The sequence below is a fragment of the Homalodisca vitripennis genome, chromosome 1 (genome assembly GCF_021130785.1).
Source record: "Homalodisca vitripennis isolate AUS2020 chromosome 1, UT_GWSS_2.1, whole genome shotgun sequence".
NCBI lineage: Eukaryota > Metazoa > Arthropoda > Insecta > Hemiptera > Cicadellidae > Homalodisca > Homalodisca vitripennis.
The window spans coordinates 45,248,565-45,266,514 of NC_060207.1; the positions used below are offsets into that span (position 1 = coordinate 45,248,565).

Here is a 17,950-nt window from a genome sequence, read left to right on the forward strand (position 1 = left end):
ATAAGGAAGTTGGCATATTACGGTTTTGGTCAAATGCCGATTTTATTTTTTGAGTCTTACCTTAATAACAGAAAACAAAAAGTTTGCATTGAGGAAAGCTGGTCTCATGAAGTAATCGTGAAGTACGGAGTCCCGCAAGGATCCATACTTGGACCTTTGCTGTTTTTAATTTGTATAAATGATCTGCCTACTTCAATTGCAGCTTCAACCATCCTTTATGCAGACGACACTACATTTTTAAATATTAGCAAAGATTTAAGTGAACTTAGTTTAATTTCAAAAAATTCTATTTCAGATGCTTCAAATTGGTTCACAAGCAATGGTTTCTTATTGAATGAATCAAAAACGCACAATATTATTTTCAGTACGAGGACAGTTGACAGTCGTAACTTAAACATTAGTCTCTCAGACAATGTAAAATTCCTAGGAGTATACATTGATAGAAACATGAACTGGGACTCTCATATTACGTATATTTCTTCTAAATTGTCAAGAGTAGTTTACCTCCTTAGGCGACTAACCTTTTCTGTTAGCACCGACTATGTCAAAACCGCCTACTTTGCATTTTTTCAATCAATACTTAGATATGGGCTGGTTGCATGGGGCAATGGTAGTAAGATCAATGACATACTGATCCTCCAAAAAAAGGCCATAAGAATTATATCCAAATCATCTAGCTTAGAACACTGTAAACCGCTATTTAGATTACTAAACATTCAAACTGTCATAAACCTGTATCTATTTGATTTAATTCAATATATTTTCCAAAATCCAAATTTAATAAAGCCCATTGGTGATACCCATTCGCACAATACAAGATGCAAGAATTTATCAAAAATAAAATTCAATAGATTAAGTAAAACTTTAAAGAGTTATCAGGTACTTTCCCTGAAGGTATATAACCATCTGTCACATTTAATCCCAAAGTTTGACAAAACACTATTCTTAAAGAAATATTATTTATGGCTTTTGGAGAACCCATTCTACTCTGTAGAGAAATTTTTCTCCAATAAGTCTGTTTTGTTTTAATAAGATTATGTTATGTTTTCAATACAGATCCATCGATGTAACTACAGTGGTACCATTGTTATTTACTGTATAGTTCTTTGCATTGCCAAATAATGTAAATTATTATTAAATTACATTAAGTGCATTAATGCTGATATTGTTGATGTAACTGTGTTGAAACTTTTAACTATCTATGTTGGACTTGGCTACCAGAATGTGCTGTATTTATAACTGTCAATGATCATGAGATTTATACGACAATAAAGTGATTTTGATTTTTTGATTAACTATATAAACAGAATTTGTGCAGGAAGGTGTTCAAGTGCGACAGTTTTGTGTTACTGCATACAACAACTGTCTCTGCCACTAGTTTCACACCTGTGAATGTCCCTTCTCTGATGACTCATATTTGAATCTGCAGTACAGGACAATCTCAAGTATGTAGAGGCAGTATACATTCAGTCAGTAATCCAAGTTCAATGAAAGTATCTCGGCACGGTTCATTGCTTTCAGACGCATACTAATTCTCTCTGTTTTTATATTGCGGTTTATATTTATTTTTCTACTCTTTTAACATTTTTCTATTGTAAAATGATACAACCGTAATTATATAATAGAAGATTATATATGATAACAATAACAGCGAGAAACAAAATATTTTGAACCTTTACAACGAACTAAGAATTTAAGAAAAATACAGTAAGTACATAAACAAGTAAATAATAATAACATATATAATAACATTTTCCAAATTCAACAAAGCGAATAACAAATTATTAATCCGTAGCACTATTAGAGGATTTAAAAATTCTTTTGCTTGCATATAATAAATATTTCGGTTAAAGTTGTCAAACTTGTCACAACATTAATTTCCTAATCTATGAATACTTAAAAGGGTACTGTTGTACACAGTTGACGTTGCAGTGGCGATGAATACAGAATCAAATATCTTTAAGTAGAACTTGATGCCATCAAATCAATTTTAGCAAGTAACTCCAAATAGTCAATTTTCTTCCAACATCTTGTGTAATAAGATAAGACTCTCAAAAGGCCAACCTTCAAGATATTAGCAATTCCTTGAGAGGCATATACGATAATCAAACCCGAACTTGAGACCAATTAAAGGAGAAAACAATTTTGGAGCCTATCTATCCTTTCGATACTGTTCTGTTGGAAGAGTGTACTCAAGAATTGATCTCACTCATGCAACATAGGGTGCTATAAAAAAATTCACACGGAGACCACTTTTGGACTCTAGCGATGGAGCATAAGACGTTTGGTGCACATTTTGACGATGACAGCGGATTGATTCACGGACTCTGAAAATAGCGTTGGCAATATGCGGTGGATCAGCAATCTCAAACCTGGAAAGAGTTATTATTTAACAAAACAGAGCGATTAGGGACCTTGCAGGACTGAAGTATCAAAACAGTTGTCGAGAACATTTTAACATGCTAACTTTAGTGCCACTAGGCCTATACATAAATCATCCTGCACGTAGTTAGGATCCTAACCAAGAGAGGCACAAGGATTTAAACCAGCATAACACCAGGAAAGTAACCAATTATATACTGCCAACCTATCATTTAAGTTTTTTATAAATTAAACCCAGCTACAAAATTGGTTTGGTTATACAAAAATATGCCCGACCACTTCTAGAAAGAAAATGGACAGCGCTTAGTAGAAACTGACAACGTGACTGGAAGACAGAACTTTTTGCACGGAGAAAGAATTTTTAAAGAGAGTCGTTGACTGAATATGAAATTAATAAATAATAATAAATCATTTATTTCCCCAAAATAACAAACTGAATGTTACAAACAAATATTATTGTACTTATTATTGTACAAATATTATAGTACTTAAAAATAAATAATACTGTGACATAACGTATTTACAATAGCAGTAAATAACAAATACAAAAAGAATGTTTTCTACTTATTTTATTTTTAATTTATGTACTAGTATAGTACTAGTAATAAAATACAAAAAAATATGTTACACCCTTTTAGGTTTCTCTTTCTTTTTTTTAACTAATAATTAGGCCAATAAATTTACACAATAAGGGAAATTTAAGTACCCCATAAGGCTGTGCCTGTGTTGGGGATACTATATACAAAAAGAATAAAAAATCAAAATAGCGGAAACGAGCATGAATGAAATGATAAAAATGAGTTATTGTAGCTTATGTAGTAAATAATGTACTATTACGTTTTAAATTTAGTATAACTTTACTCTTGTGCTGTATTAAATAAAAAAAGTTTTATGCATGATTTACAATTAAAATATTAGGCTTTAAACATGTGATATTAAATATTAGATTATAAATAATTATTTTATAATGCTCTAACGTGTCTATTTAATATTATTATAACTTGGCAGACAAGACTAACCATACACTAATTTATTATCTTAAACATATACTCAATATCAATTTTGGCCGATCAACCATACGCTAAGAAAATATATTTATGTTCCTACTATTTTTCACTAAATCTGGCAATAAATTTTAAATGTCCTCGGAGCTATAAAAGAAACAAATTTTGTCAAATGTGTTTTTTTGAGGCTTTGGTACACAAAAATTATTTGCATTTCTTAATCTCATTTCTGCTTTATTTACATTTTTCAGAGCATTACCACTTCTAATATAAAACAATTTTAATACTTTATAAATGTACATATAACGAAGGGGTAATATGTTCATTCTTACAAATGAGAGATAAGAATGTTCCCTAAAATTAGCTTTGGTCATTAGTCTTATAAAAATCTGTTGTATTGTTTATTAATGTTCCTAAATTTGTGATATAAGTTCCGCCCCAGCAGGAGAGAGAATAATAAAGCCTACTATGAATTAAAGAAAAGTAAACCGTGCGAAGTATGTCTGATGGGCATAATTGTCTAAGAAAATTATAAATACGAAGTTGATTCATCAATTTTTCCTTCAAAATTGCGAAATATGTGGTTTCTAATTTAGTTCCCTATCTAATACGATTCCCAGATACTTAATAGTATCCACTTCCTTTTTAAGGCAGGAAACAAGATCCATCGTCATAATAACATGTAATTTTTATTTTAGGAACATAAAGTCTGTTCTTTCTAATAATGTAATTTTTTAGGTCCACGGTAAGAAAAACTGTTCAAGAAATAGTGGCCTCCGGATAATACTAAAGTACGGTAAAGCCTTTCAATATGTTACACGCATAATGTAATAGTCATTAGTTATAATGTGTAGCAAATTAGAGATATGTGGTATTTTTGGAACGGTCTACACTTGGTTTGTTCCTATCTTCAAGATCTTTAGGAAATCATCTTAAAAGAAACCTCATTTTCGCTCCTTTCGGTGAGCTATAGTGTCTCACAAGACTCGGGTATTGGCCCTCTACTGTTTATAATAGCAATCAATGACATTAGTCTGATGGGTGACATCCTCCTCTTCCTCGACGACATTATACCATCTTTTCAAAGACCGAAACGCCTGAGGATGCAGCGCCATGTGCAAATGAAATCTTTTTCAGAGCTAAAGGTATGGTTTCAAGCTATGGAGTTATCCTTAATTCTGACAAACACTATCTAATGATTTGTGGCCTGAGTTAACGTGGAGCCAATTAAGCTTTCAGGCTTTTTGTTTGGACTCAAGGCTAATATCAAATGAGCATGTTGACAGTGTCTGTAGGAGACTTACACGAGTTACTTTCACCTTCGACCATTATATTTTGTTTTTTGTGAAGTTTATTATAAATATTTCTATTTAGAATTTAAGTATAAGGAGTCCATCAAGAAAATACAATAATAAAACCGATCAAAAATATTCAATTTAAATTCAAGGATGGGACCTCATTACAAGCTCTGCTTTGGAGGCCCTGTATCTTTCTTAAAGAAAGTTAAAGTTTATGTTATTAAATGCTATTATTGTTTATATTATTGTTACAACATAATATGGTACCGTATATTTTAAATATTGTTATGTGTTTTGTCTTAAGGTCAGACTTAGCACGAGAAAGACTTAGTTATATTCTGTTTTGTTTTTAATATATTTGTTTTTGTATTTTGTTTACATTTAAAAGAATATTTTTAAGAAGATTATTTTTGTTTTGACTGTCTAACAAGAAAATTATCAAATGTATATATACATACATAATTATATATATATATATATATATATATATATATATATATATATATATATATATATATATATATATATATAAAATTATATATATTTCATAAAGAAAAAAATATATATTACTTTCTTTATGAAATAAATTACTTTTTTTCTTATCTTCTTGCTGCGAAGACTCAGATGACTGTTGTTGGAGGACCACCTTATCACTATTCATCACACTCTTCCATAGCCACCGAGTAATGTACGACAGTTATGATGTTATGTATCAGGTTGTGGCACTGTCCTGCGTCTTCAAAGAAAGCTGTATGGATAGTTCCAGCTATGGTAGTCTGGAACACTGGATGCCTCATTTCACACGGTTGAATATCCTTACTATTTACAGCCGATACACGTTTGTTGAGTGATTCATGTGAAAGTATATATGAACCCCTTTTATACAACAGTAAAGCTGCATACCCTTAAATTTGATGATATCAAGAAGGCAAACTTTAACTATGGTGCTTAATAAGAAAAAAATACTGTTCCTCTACTGGTAATAGAATGTTCAAAAAACTGCCTGATGGGGGTGAAAAGCCTGTATGATTCTAAGTTCAAGTACAATGTTATGATCTTTTTTTATGAGATAACCATTTACTCACCAAATGAGTATTTTGAAGAAAACGTTTTTGAGAACTTGTTTTTTATATGGTTAATGCACCGTTAGTGAATTTCGTTGGTGAGTGAAACTCGCTCACACTAAAAACCCCACCGGCCCAGATATCACTCCCTCTCCGGATTGCTTTTCGTATTACTTCAATAGGATGTCTACGTAAGCCAACAGAGAGCTCTTACATTTCAAGCACTCAGTTGGCCTTCACCGAGGCTTTATTAACTTTCTTCTAATGTCTTGGTTTTCAGCACCTCATCTACACAAGCAGATACAGCATACCAAATCTGTCTGTCTGAGACCATTTTCGGAACCATGGCAATCTCGAGTCTCCCCATCAAACATTGAGACATGTCGATTCGGTGGGTCTTTCGTTTTCCCACCGTCTGCAGAAGACCATATTGTTGGCGTCGTCGTGCTCCGCATTCCCATAACCACTTCAAGCTTTCAAACTTATCCATCTTAAACAGGTACGCTCGAAAGTTGCCATGCCCGTGAGGAATTCGATTAGGTAGAGGTTCACCCACCCTCTTGTTGTTGCTCCACCCTCATTTCCCTTATCGGCCTAGCCGCTCTGCTCTCCAGCAGCCATCGTTCCCGCCAGTCTTTCAGTGTGTGTTCTCAAACCTGTGTTCTTATCACCACACCTTTCTCCTCGTATACCCGCTTCCTTTCAAAAACAAACAGGTCGGTTGGGATAGCCGCGGCCACCACGAGGTCAGCCGGTAAGAGATCCCGATCTGGAGTGCCGCTATCTTTTGCCTACAGCACTTGATGTAGAGTGTCCGCCAACATATCGCACCCGTACAGAAGCATGGAATGCGTGACCCACATGAGCAACTGCCGCTAACTCGCTAAAGGTCCACTGACATTTTTCATTAGTCGGCTCAAAGATGCGGTAACAATCGCCGTTTTGTTTACTGTGATCTTGTTTAACCACAGCTAATCTCGTATCAGTTTTAAACAATGTTACATATTATTTTATTTTTAAAATTCACATTTATTTATTGTAAAATATTTTATTATATTTACGCTAGTTCGCAAATCAAGAAAAAGTTATCAAGTAGAAAGTTCAAGTATTAAAGGCAACTCAATTTATAATGCTGTGCTCGATGTTTTGCTCTCAACAAAACCTAAATTATTGCTCTAGGGTTGAAGAGTACTGTACTACTAACTTGAGACGTATATTTTGAATAACATTCATTAGTGAAATTTTTACCCCTGGAACATACGTGACAAAAGTTTTTGTATCAGCTTTATTCAAATTATCCTTATATTTAGCACAATGCTTTTTGAAAAACCAATGTCCTTAATGTTATTGAGAACCAAGGGAAAATCTTTGGATTTTAGAAGTCTTCAAAGAGATGCAAAACAGTACTTGTTACAAATGATATCCATGTACCAGCAGAAGAAATATCTCAGTTGAGGAGTATGAAAGAGCATTCTGTTAAACCTGTTATGGAAGACAGATGTCAAGATGTTATGTTTCTTAAAAATGGTGGATTAACTCGTATTGTTTACTAGGTGTAGAAGATTGAATTTTTTATTAATAAGATAAAATGGGAATATTTAGTTTGTATTCCACCGATCGGGGACAAATGGATATAACCTCGGCTCTCTAACTGAAAGATCACCAGTTCAAATTTCGCGGAGGTCCAATCCAGATTAGAAATGATAAAACAGTGGGCAACGAAACCGGTATAGCTAAGAGCTGCGGCTTAAAGGGATAAAAAAAGTTTGTATCTGTATAGCGGGATTTTATATTTTCCTGTATCAGAAACACTAGAATAATCTTGTTTCATTCCACGTGTTTTGACAAATCAGCCACCACTGCCACTTTTCTCCACGGTCGTTGACTGTTAGTGGGAGAGGGATTATTGTGTTGTAGGCTAGCTAGATAGTTTTAACGATGGTTTGGCAGTGTTTTGAGGTTATAAAGGAAGCTAAGCTTTGAAAGCTGGAAATAGATAGCCTACTTGGCACAACTGAATAGTGACTGAAAATTGTGTAATGGTGAAGTGTGTTGTGTTATGTGAATTGTAATTTTTATTGACTATTTTAAACTTAATAAAAGATAACCATGGCTTCTAACAAGAAACACAAAAGCTGGAGTGTAACCGACAGTTTTTTACGGTTTAAAAGTAAAATAAATCGCTATTTCTCATGGAAATATGCTTGGTCGTTATTGGTCGATCCAAGACAGTTTTCAATTGTAGCTTTTGTACTATTTCTTGCAGAAATAATCGTTAATACTTTGGTAATAAAGCATGTAAATTATACTGAAATTGACTGGATCGCGTACATGCAAGAAGTAGAAGGTGTAGTGAATGGGACCTTTGACTACTCTAAACTTAAAGGGGATACTGGACCCTTGGTGTATCCTGGAGGTTTTTTGTATGTTTTTGGAGCTTTATATTTCATTACTGGCCACGGTTCTAATATCAGGCTTGCTCAATACATCTTTGCAGGTTTTTATTTAATACTGTTGGTTTCAGTGTTTGTGATATACAACAAAACTAAGAAAGTACCGCCTTATGCCATTATCATTGCATGCTGCACCTCATACAGAATACATTCAATTTTTGTCCTCCGAATGTTTAATGACTGTGTAGCAGTTTTATTAGTATACTTAGCCTTAAATTTATTTTTGGAGAACTATTGGAGTCTGGGAAGTATTGTCTACAGCATTGCTGTGTCTGTGAAAATGAACATTTTACTGTATGCACCAGCTTTACTTGTCGCATATTATTATTCTTTAGGAGTAAAAGGAACAATAATTCAACTTTTGATTTGTGGCTTTATTCAAATATTATTGGGACTGCCTTTCCTTATCGCTAATCCAATAGCATATATTAAAGGCTCTTTTGATTTAGGCAGAATTTTTCTTCATCAATGGACAGTAAACTGGAGATTTCTCCCTGAGTCTATTTTTGTCAGCAGATACTTCCATATTTCTTTATTAGTTTTGCATTTGCTCATAATATTAATATTTTTAAGTTCGTGGAAGACTTATCTAAAGAGTTTTGCGACACTTAAACAAATTGAAAAAGATGTGAGACCACAACTTAAAAAGAAAAAAGAACATGTAAATATGAGTTCAAGTTCACAATTATTCATTTTGCCAATGATTACATGTAATTTTATAGGTGTAGCCTGCAGTCGCTCATTGCATTACCAGTTTTATGTATGGTATTTTCATACTTTACCTTATTTGTTGTGGTCTACACCATACTCAGATACATGGAGATTAATAATTATGGGTGTAATAGAACTATGTTGGAACACTTATCCGTCATCAGTTCTAAGTAGTGCTGCTCTTCATATTTCTCACATAGCAATTATGTATGGTTTGTACAAATCTAAGTATAAAAAACAATAATAGAGCCAGAATGTTTCAATCTATGTAATAGATTGGCACTTCAGACTTTTGATTTATTTTTCTATAGTGGTAGCCTATTGAATAATATTTAATCTAAGAAACAAAAATTGATCACAATACAAATATGTATGGCCTATACTGGTTATCCAGATTTACTCTTATTGTTAACCTTTCGGATGCTAAGTGTCTTGTAACTAAAAGAGATAGAGCCTAATTGCTACAATTTGCAAAATTAGTAGTTCTGAGCAATAAATCGCTACTTCCAATTCTTTCATATTTTAGTATGATAAGAATCAGGCAGTTCTTACAAAGTAAGAAAAATTGTAATTACTTATTGGAAAGCCATGGTTGCTGAATGATGAGAAGGATAAGAATCCATTTGTTACCACTGGCATATATGCGACAGTCAAATCAGCCCTGTATGTCATCTACAATATGGCGACTCTGATACATATTATTGATGAATAATAGTGTCAATTTATCTTTACCTTATTTCATTAATCAATGTAATAACCATTGATAAATTGGAGTACTAAAAATGGTTAAGGCTTGAATTTAGGTTGACTGCAATCTTGAGGGTTGTTTTACTTTTATCAAAGCACGCACTAATGACCAGAGAAATTTGTTATTGGTACTTTCTCATTTAATCATTCATCATGGTAAAGTACTGATCACAAATTCTGGCCATCAGTGTGGGCTTCGGCTTACATATCAAGTTCAGATCAAATATTTCAACTCCTCTTCAGTAGAAGGAGATTAGAAGCGGCATGGTGTATGGACATTGAATCTTCGTATTGCTTAGCAAGGTCAACAATGGCTTTCCGACACGTAATGTTTGTGTTTTATTTTTTACTTTCTGCCTGATTGTCATACTAAAATATGAAAGAAATTGAAGTTGATTCAGTAAGTTGTCCCAGAATTACCCCAAATATTTGATACTTATAGTAATATTTTAAAAATATTCTAGGTAAAGTATTAGTTTTCCATAAGAAACACGTTATAAATACAAATACAGTTATGATATTTCATCTAATATTTAATTTCAGAGAACTAGCAGAAATAACAAAAATTGTAAATTTGATGTATGATTAAGTTCTCCCTCAAGCTCAGAAAAACAAAGCCTAATTAGAAAAAGTATAAATGTTCATTTAATTTTTTCAACATTCATATACATTTTAAGATAGTTACAAAATGTTAAGCCATTGCAGATCCATCTGATATTGTGTAACTGTAACCAGCAGGTACAAATTATTTTCCATGTCACTAAGTTGTTTTTGTATTTATAACGTGTTTCTATTTGTAACATAAAAGTTTAAACACAGCTAATGTTTACATTAGTTAATTCCTCTTTTTATCTGCCTTTGATGCGCTAGGAACTACTTCCACCTCAATTAAAAAAAAAATCTCTTGACATCAATTTCAAAAAGAAAGTCCTTTATATCACTAGGTGGATAAACAGGAATAAAAAGTCACAAGCTTTTGAACGGTATGGTGTTCTAATGCGTTTTGATCGGTAATAGCACTGGTAAAGTGAATCCAAGCAGCAAATGTTATTGACATAGTTTGCGTCTATTGCACTTAGTAGACACAAATTGCGTCTAATTTTTTACATATGAATCAGTAAATTAATAGATTTTATACCTTGGTTAATTATTTTAAATGTCTATCCATAGTATATTAAGTGGCCTCCTTGTTTATTTAGCGTTTCTTGTTCGTTTCTCAATAGAGTGTTAATAATTTATCATGGCCTTTTTCTCTTGTCCTAAATCGAAGTCAAAAGGGTCAGCACATAATAAGATTACAAATTTTTAGTTTTGTTTAGGTCAAAAGTAAATTCAGTATGCGATGTATATTTTAAGGTAAAAGAGATTAATAATTGATTTAGGACAAGTATTTAAAAAACAACTATTTTTATGTACAGTAGAACCCCTCATATCCGGCCTCGGTTTTACCGCACCTTGGATTATCCGGCCACTTCCCGGAAGCAATATCGAAATTTACGGCTTACAGACGCGCAGTTGCATGCACTAGTCTCCCACGACTCGTGCGTTATTTTGGTGTATCTGTTTGTTTACATTTTCCTGTGTTGTTCTCAGTTGAGCTAGTAGGTTTAAGCTGTAAACAGTTCGTTGATTATTTCCAGTGCGGTTAGTACAGTACAGTACAATTGTTTAGTTTCGTCAAGTGTTGTGTATTGAAGGTTGGTTTATCCGGCCGAATCATTATCCGGCCAAGGGCTCGGTCCCGTGGTGGCCGGATATGAGGGGTTCTACTGTAATGAACTAACCATAGACAACTCAGAGAAATAATTATAAATAATAACAAGATAATAATAGATAAAAGAAAGATAACACCTTTATGAATAAATCTAATATTATATTATCAAGATGAATATCTTAAAATTTTCAACAAATAATGTACTCAATAGGTGAAATATCACCTTCCTGTCAATATTGATACTGATCAGTATCATAATATCAATACAACAGTCAGATATTATGAACTTTATCCAAAGCAAACTTTTTTGCTTGATTGTTATTTTATTAGTAGCCTACATGGTGACATGTATTTGAAAAGATAATCTAATAAGAAAAAAATACCTATAGTTACTATAAGTGTTCTATCATAATAATCAGAGGGTCAGTTATAAAGCTTTGTAATCTTAAGTTTAACATAATTTAATGTTTCTTTGTGTCACTCATTAGGCCTAATATAAATACAGTGATGTGTTGATTACTCAACATTTTAGTTTTGGTTAAAGTATGAATGTTTCAACATAATTTTTTACATAGAGTGCATATTGCTAAATCTAATCAGTTGTAAGTGAATATCTAAATTAATGTACTTTATTTTACCATGAAATATGCATAATAGTAATGCACGGTATAGTGATTAAATTAAATATAATTGTGATAAATTAAATTGTATTAGGATATGTAGGCCTATATTGTTAATATTAATATTATCCTTATCTGGGAAGGAAATTAATTTTGACATCAGAAAATTCAAATTTAAAACTAAAATCCACTAAACAAAATTCTTTCCATGTATATTTTTATCTAAGCTATATGTACGAGAAAGTATATAATTGTGAATATAGTCATTTACTAAATATACTTAAATTGTGTATTAATTATAGTACATTAGTACAATACTTCCTTAGGAATGCTGCTCAGTACTTATGTCTCTTCCAATTAAATAATATAAAATTAAATTGGTTCTTGAATAAATAATTTTAGTGGAATCTCTATTTTACATAGTATATAATAGTCAAAGACAGTTGAGTAAATGCTTTAGTCTGTATAAGTTGTTAGTTGTGTTTCTTCAAGACTTAAAATTTACATTATATATTAGAAACAAATATGGCCTGCCAACCCCTTAGAACACAGAATGGTTTCCAGCCATCCATGCTCTGTGCTCTATTTTGATTGTTCATTATCAGGAAGGATAGAAACATTGTATAATGTGTAAAATTAACAAAATGTACAAAATGTTAAATAGAGTAAATTTGAAGTATCAATTTGAGTAACATTTTTTGTTAGATTTACTGAAACAATTTCCTTATTTATTAATATGCGGAAAGATTACAAATTCGAATGATAAAAATGCTGTATGAAATTAGTTAGTTATGAACAAACTTACAGCAGTTATGGCTAAATACATTGAAATGTAAAGAAATACAAGTTAAAAAATATAAATATAGGAATTTAAATATGTCAAACATATAAGTCTTAAAAGTATTTTCTGTAATACTATGGTAAACAAATTTAAAACAAATATTGTTTATTTACTCCAAATGGTTAATTTTAATACCGATTGATGTGATTATATATCAAGATAAATTTTGGAAGAACCTTTTGGTACCTTATAAATCCTTTTTTAGGAATAACACGTGTTAAAGCCTTTGTTATGGGTCATTGCTTTTTGAGAAATTAATTCATCTTGCTGATAGGATAAAACCTATCTATTATTCATTTTATATGTAAGGGATTTGTAATAAAACTAACATAATCTTTTGAACTAAATTTACACTAAAATTTGTAAATACAATAATTTTTAAGATTTGCAGTTGATATTTTAAAGAATTTTGTAACTTTTCATGGTACTTGTAAAAGTTTTAAAAGGGTTTAGAATTTGTCATTTCAGTAGCACAACGTTTATCTAGACAAGGACCTACCAAGTTATTACTGGTATCTTAATTTTGAATTTGGTTGGGTAACAGTTTAGGTAAGAAAATATACCAGAACATTTCTTAGATTAGGTATTTTGCTAAAAATAATTCTAGGAGGCCTTAAAAACAATGCCAGTGGCGATAATTCTAAGACATTATATACTGTTTTTAATAATACTGTTAGTTTTGTACACGCCAGGAAAATTATTGTATGATGAATTTTCGATCGTCCAAATAATTATAACTACTTTTTTATTGTTTCTATTTTATTACTTACCTATTTGATCTTTTAAAATTTTAACTATATATTTTCTGCTAATAAAAGTTCTTAACTTACAAGAATAATCAGAGCCTGAATAATCTGAAGGTACTGAGCCATCAGTACAAAATGATTTAACTAGAATTAATATAATTTTTGTTGACTTTTAATGTGAATAGGATAGCAACTGTTACAATGTAGGTAGCTCATTGTGTTAATTACTTTGTTATAAATTATTTTTGTTGTAGATTTAATGAAAAGATATTTCTAAAAATGTTAAATTTCCTTGTGAAATGGTCTAAGTAAATAATAAAAATTAAATTGTTTTAGATTGTAAAGGTTTCTAATAGTGTGATACCATGTTGCCAGATAATAAATTTAATATATCATCAATTTAAATCTCAACCAATTAGTTTGTGTAACTGAGATGTAAGAAAATCCTTGTATAAATCTACATAACAGTAGATGGCAACTTTGTTATTTATAGTATTTATTTGTGTGTTGTTATTTTTGGTTAACTAATGTGTTGAGTTTGAGTTCTGTTTTGTTTATTTCAGTCAAATGTTCTGAAAATGAGGTTTTAAAAATGAAAATCATGATAGTAACTGATTTTATATGCATTACTGTACAGTTTGTAATAAATAATCTAGGCTACTCATTCGGGTTTTAAATGCACCAACTCTGACAAATAATCATAATAGAAACTCGTATCTGAACCATTTGTGGTTTAAAAATATTGATTTAAATTAACTATATTATACTTATGTAAGTAAAAGATTCAAATTCAAATTCAAATTCTTTATTGTGTAGTATGACAATTTTTACAATAATTGTATTACACTCGTCAGAAAAATATGGTTTAAGTTGCATATCTAAATAAAACAATATTTCTCAAACTTTTCACAATTTCTATGGCCACTTTTAAATTACTAATCGGAAAAAAACTCACCAACCGAGTAAAAAGCTTTCTGTATGAGATAGTTATATAATAATTTTTTGAATTTTGTAGGATTATTTTCCATTGTAATATTTTGCGGTAGCCTGTTATATAATTTTGGCCCCATATTCTGGGGAAGCGAGGCACTAAGCTGAAGTCGATGGGGAACTTGCCTATGTTGAGCGCTGGATCTTGTATTGTAATTGTGGACGTCCGAACCAATTTGGATGGAACCGTATTTGAATTTGTAGTGCACAAGCATTTCGTAAATGTATAGAGACGGGAGGGTCAAAATTCTATACGACTGAAAAAATGTTTTACATGACGCTCTCCTACGTACGCCGGCTATTATACGGACGGCTCTTTTTTGCAAATAAAATACTCGTAGAAACTCCCTACGTGACGCTGAGCCCCACAGTATTATACCATACCGCAGCCTTGACTCGATCAGGGAGGTGTAGATTAGTCGTAAAAGAAAATAATTTTGATATTGAAAATATCTGCTTAGTAAAAACAATTGTGATGATAATTTTGAGCATAGCATGTCTATGTGCTTTTCCCAAGTAAATTTACTATCAAAAACATACTAAATAGATGATTAAATTTCTTAATTTGAAAGTTGAAAAACAATATTGAGCGTAAAAAGTAAAATTACTGTTAATATAAGTTCTCCATATTATATAATTACTAGGTTATTTTAACAATGAATTATAAACAATTCATAACATAAACTATGATGGTTGTAAATTTGTATACACATTTGTGCCAAAAAGTTATGATTGTTTAAAACCCTCCAAGTGATAGCGGCTCAGACCGAGCCGTTAGGGACCCCGTCTGAATCGATAACGGCTCGGTCCGAGCCGTTCGTGAAAAACGACGTAAAATAATAACTAGTATCGGAATTCAGCTATATTTTATACTAAACGGTTTTAGAAAGAGTTCCTTTACTTGATACTCTATGTCGTATATTTTCAAGCAGATACAAATAAACATTATATGGAACTTGTTGATGAAAAGTACATTTTTTGCCAGTTTTCGATTTGTTTATGCTGGTGAAAAACATATTCAAAATCAATTTTCATGTAAATATAAACTACAAGTGTTATACATCTTTGTGTTCAAACTTAAATTGTGAATCTTTTGTATATAATGAATTTCAAATATGTTACTATGGAAATTGTGAAAAATAGCCTCAAAAATATAATTTTTGTTGGAAAAATTTGTTCTTCAAGGTCATTAGTAAATAATACAATGAAAAAAATTTTCTTGGTAAGTTTTTCTGTATCATTACCATTTAGTACATATTATAGTGAACATTATATAAGTAATATGTTATATTTCAGGTATATTTGATATGTTTTATGAATTAAAACAAAAAACACTGCGCATCATCATAAAAAGGCCTATCACTGTAGAGTAATATGAGTATCACTTGGAGGGTTAAGAACAGTTTTTTTAATTCATAAAGTGATGCAGTGATTTATTCATTTACAAGAATTTAATTGATATGACTCGTTAAAAAGTCCAAATCATGTTCAGCACCTTAGTTTAAAAAATATTATATTGTATTTTAAATATGTTGCACCATTTTTGTTGTATATAGTTCAGTATCAATTTCACATTTCTCCCAAATTCTATTTAGTTGTGTCAATAAAATGGCCTTCACTCACAACTGTGCCTTGTCAGTCCTAAAATGATTTTGTTATTTCTTATTGTAGACAAAGACATATTGTTAAACTTGTTTTCTGATTTGTTCTAAATGTGGTTTATTGTATCAATTCATAACAGAAATGTACATGGCTCTTTGTGTTATAAACAAAAAAAATTAATATACTGTATTTAATATTGTAAATTTATGTAGGTTACTTTATTTTGCTAATTTTATTGTTAAATATTATTTTTATTGTCATGCCCAGTACTGGTGAAATCAATCACATTTAGGAAAATTTCATACCAGAGATTGCAGTTAGAGGTTAATTTGTAAGTTGATATAAAAGTAGTAATAGTGTGAACTGATGTAACCCTTTCATTGCCAATCAACTACATCCAGAAGGATCTCACACCCTTGGTAGTGTAGGATCTCACTCAGTAGATTGGTGGTAAAAAGGTAAAATAATACCAAATTTTTGAGAGAAGTAATGTAAATATTTGTATAGTAGTTATTGTTATTTTCACTTTATTTGAATCAAATGTATAGTGTAAAATTACCAAATTGTTATTCGATGGAAAGTTATTAATAAATTTTGTTACTACCTAATTCAATTTGTATGATTGTATCACTCAAGTAAAAATTAAGTAAATGTTGCATTGGTCATTGGCCTGTTGCAAATATCTCATTTTAATTAACCAGTTACCTTTTCCTAGTTGGAAATCAATGATAGATTTTTATCAAACATAGTAAACCATAAAAATACACATAATGTGATGCGTATTTGAAACTACTTACCACTTACAAGTTGCGTGAGAAGAATTATGGAGCCCAACCATTGAAAGAAGATTAAAACACTATTTATTTTATAAAAGATGGAAACTCGCTGTCAGCTGACAAACTCATAACAAACAAATTTGTGTCCATTTAGTGGCAAGAAAAAAATTATCAGTAAGAGTGATCAGAAGGCACTTAAGTCAAGGCACTTAATCGGTTTCCAAGACCATCGTAGATACATGTTAGTACTAATCTACTACTTGTTCATAACAAAAAACACGGATGATTTTTAACTTATAAAATGGTTGAATGATATATTGTCCATTGCTCCTCAAGGAGTTAACTCATGTCATTTAATATTTCTGCTTAATAACCTTTCCAATATTAAAAATTAATATCATCCTTGTCCCATACAAGATAGCAATTGATAGAAGGTTGTATTATACCGTTTCAAAAATTATTTATTGGGGAAGTTTTATATAATAGTTAAAAAAATTCTATAGCGTTTGGTTTGCTACATTTAAAGTCAACAGTTAAAATAATACAGATTTAATCTTCAATGTCAAAATAAAAGTTTACAAACAATTAAATTTATATAAATTGTAATTTTATTCTTATTGTAAAGAATTATAAAAATTCTGAAGATAACTCTTAAAACAAAAAGTAATGTCATAATTTATAAATATTAATTTTACTTGATCAAATCCCATTATTTTAGTAAACTCTAAAATAATGTCTTATTCGCATACAGTTAGAGCATGCCCTTTAAATTTGTACCATATAGTCATTACTACAAAGTATTTTAACACAGTTTTTAAAATTTGTAAGATTTTGGATACAATAAGTTATTATGTCCATTTATTTTTCTGTCAGAGCTAAGATCAATAGTCAAGTCCCTCAATGTGGAGGAAATGGAATAAGAGTCATCACTTAATTTTTTGAAAAGGAGAGCTAAGCAGTATCTATAGAAGTAACTCAAGAGCTCAGGATTAGTAAGTTCAT

At 31.0% G+C, this 17,950-nt stretch overlaps 1 protein-coding gene and 1 long non-coding RNA gene across 2 annotated transcripts; both read left to right on the top strand.

Moving 5' to 3' along the window:
- Positions 1–7,353: 7,353 nt before the first annotated feature.
- Positions 7,354–11,209, top strand: LOC124360574 (lethal(2)neighbour of tid protein). The gene has a single exon (XM_046814305.1). It carries the CDS (start codon positions 7,858–7,860, stop codon positions 9,154–9,156), a length of 1,299 nt encoding a protein of 432 aa, XP_046670261.1. The 5' UTR covers positions 7,354–7,857; the 3' UTR covers positions 9,157–11,209.
- A 3,321-nt stretch (positions 11,210–14,530) lies between these two features.
- Positions 14,531–16,780, top strand: LOC124360582. The gene is made up of 2 exons (XR_006922252.1): positions 14,531–15,304; positions 15,962–16,780. It is a non-coding gene; the product is annotated as an uncharacterized LOC124360582 (long non-coding RNA).
- Positions 16,781–17,950: the final 1,170 nt, after the last annotated feature.

What these genes read in the sequence shown, in the direction of transcription:
- LOC124360574 (XM_046814305.1), top strand. Translation starts at nt 7,858, where the DNA reads ATGGCTTCTAACAAGAAACACAAAAGCTGGAGTGTAACCGACAGTTTT.